The sequence below is a fragment of the Myotis davidii genome, unplaced genomic scaffold (assembly GCF_000327345.1).
Source record: "Myotis davidii unplaced genomic scaffold, ASM32734v1 scaffold56, whole genome shotgun sequence".
NCBI classification, from domain to species: domain Eukaryota; kingdom Metazoa; phylum Chordata; class Mammalia; order Chiroptera; family Vespertilionidae; genus Myotis; species Myotis davidii.
The window spans coordinates 127,663-129,416 of NW_006287458.1; the positions used below are offsets into that span (position 1 = coordinate 127,663).

Genomic DNA, 1,754 nt, shown 5'->3' on the forward strand with positions numbered 1-1,754 from the left:
GTGCGCCCAGCCCGGGATGCCAGCGCTGCGGGCTCCTTGGGAGGCCCGGGAGGGGGCCTCGCCCCTGACAGGAAATGGGCGATACGGTGCGCCTGGGGAGTGGAGGCGCTGAGGAGCTGGGAGCTGGGACGCTGAGCCCAGTCGGGACAAGCGGCACTCTGAGCCCCGGAGACCCGAGATAGGAGCTGGGGAGCGCACTTCTGCAGGAGGGAGACCTGGCCGGCAGTCCTAGTAGCGCCCCTCACCCCTCCCACCTATTATTAACCAGTGGCTGCAGCTGCCTCCTCCATAAGCCGTCCCAGGCAGCTGTCCCCTTGATACAGATGGGGAAACTGAGGCACGCGGCAGTTGGGTAATTTGCCCAGGGTTAGTGAAGTGACTTAAACAGCTCTTTGGAATATGCTCATAATAGAGAGCCGGGTAGAAATCGGAGGGGAGGGGAGGAGGGAGTCTGCAGGCAAGATGGGACCTAAAAGAAATGGGAGCTGCCTCGGGCAGGAAGTCCGAGGAAGGAAGGAGTTAAAGGAGGGAGACCAGATGACTCCTGGATCGGACCTCCCCACCAGCCCTTCCCAAAGATTCCCAGAGTAGAGATGGGACTGGTGCCCACGCACAAACACACACAGGAAACAGCCTGGATGTCGGAGGGGAGAATGGAGCAAGGGGAGGCGCCAAGGAACTGACCCGGGGTTCTGGTCTGGGCTGAGAGATGGCCCATTCCCAGTGGGGTCAGAATTGGAAGACAGACTTGGGGGGTGGGGGGATGTGCTGCGGGAAAGGAGAACCCTGTGTTCGAGGTCATGCCTGCTCCTGTCTTCCGAGCAAGCCAGCCACTGTGTGCTTGACCAGACATGGGGGCCTAGGAAGTGCGCCCCATGCCTAGCTCCCCGAAGCCCCCCTGGAAAGAGCATCAGATCCCCCCATGTCACAGGACACACTGGGGCTCTGAGATAGGAAGTGACTTGCCCTAAGCCACCCAGTGAGAAGTGACAGGGGCCAGGCTCCATGCCAGGGTTAATGAGGGGGTGGACAATCAGAGCCAGGAACACAGAGGACCCCTGAGGCCAGAGGCTAAGGGATGTTGGGGACCTCGGGGACGAAGACGGGGTGGACTCTAAACTGGCAACCAATCCCATTCCAAACAAGCACCCCAGCCCCTGCTGGGGGAAGAGCCTGGGCTGGGGCTGTTCTTTGGGGGGATAAGGGCCTGCGCCTGACTGCCTTGCTCTCCAACAGGCCACCCAGCCCAACGCCTGGAGCCCAGCCCTCCAGAGCCAGAGCCCCAGGCCTTCGAAGGGTCCCAGGCTGGAGCAGAGGGGCCCCCCAGCCCTGAGGCATCTCGAAGTCCCTCACGAGGGGCCTACCTGCAGAGCCTGGAGCCCAGCAGCCGAAGATGGGTACTGGGCGGGGCCAAGCCCCCAGAGGAGGCCTGTTTGGGGCCTGGGGCACCTGGCAGTGGGGAGCCTGCAGGCGAGATCTGGTACAACCCCATCCCTGAGGAGGACCCCAGACCCCCCGCACCTGAGACCCCAGGACCACAGCCAGGCTTAGCTGAGCCAGAGGGCGTGGCCCCACAAGGTGAGCACCAGCCTTACCCGCCCCCCACCCCCACCCTAGCTCCCCAAGATGACCACAGGCCTCAGCCTCATGCCGAGCCCAGGTTGCTGAACTCTGGTGTTCCCACAGGTGTGGCTCCTTCCAACTCCCCAACCAAAGCCTCTCGAACTAAGTCCCCAGGCCCCGCCCGCCGCCTG

The 1,754-nt window shown here is 63.2% G+C and overlaps 1 protein-coding gene across 1 annotated transcript in view; it reads left to right on the plus strand.

The window, feature by feature from the left end:
* Nucleotides 1-1,220: 1,220 nt before the first annotated feature.
* The window catches only part of SYDE1 (synapse defective 1, Rho GTPase, homolog 1 (C. elegans)), a gene marked incomplete at its 5' end in the record, with an annotated part of 4,744 nt that continues 4,210 nt past the window's right edge, over nt 1,221-1,754 (plus strand). The window contains 2 exons of the mRNA XM_015560958.1: nt 1,221-1,578; nt 1,687-1,749. Coding sequence (XP_015416444.1) covers nt 1,221-1,578; nt 1,687-1,749 — 421 coding nt within the window. The remainder of the gene's footprint in view (nt 1,579-1,686; nt 1,750-1,754) is intronic.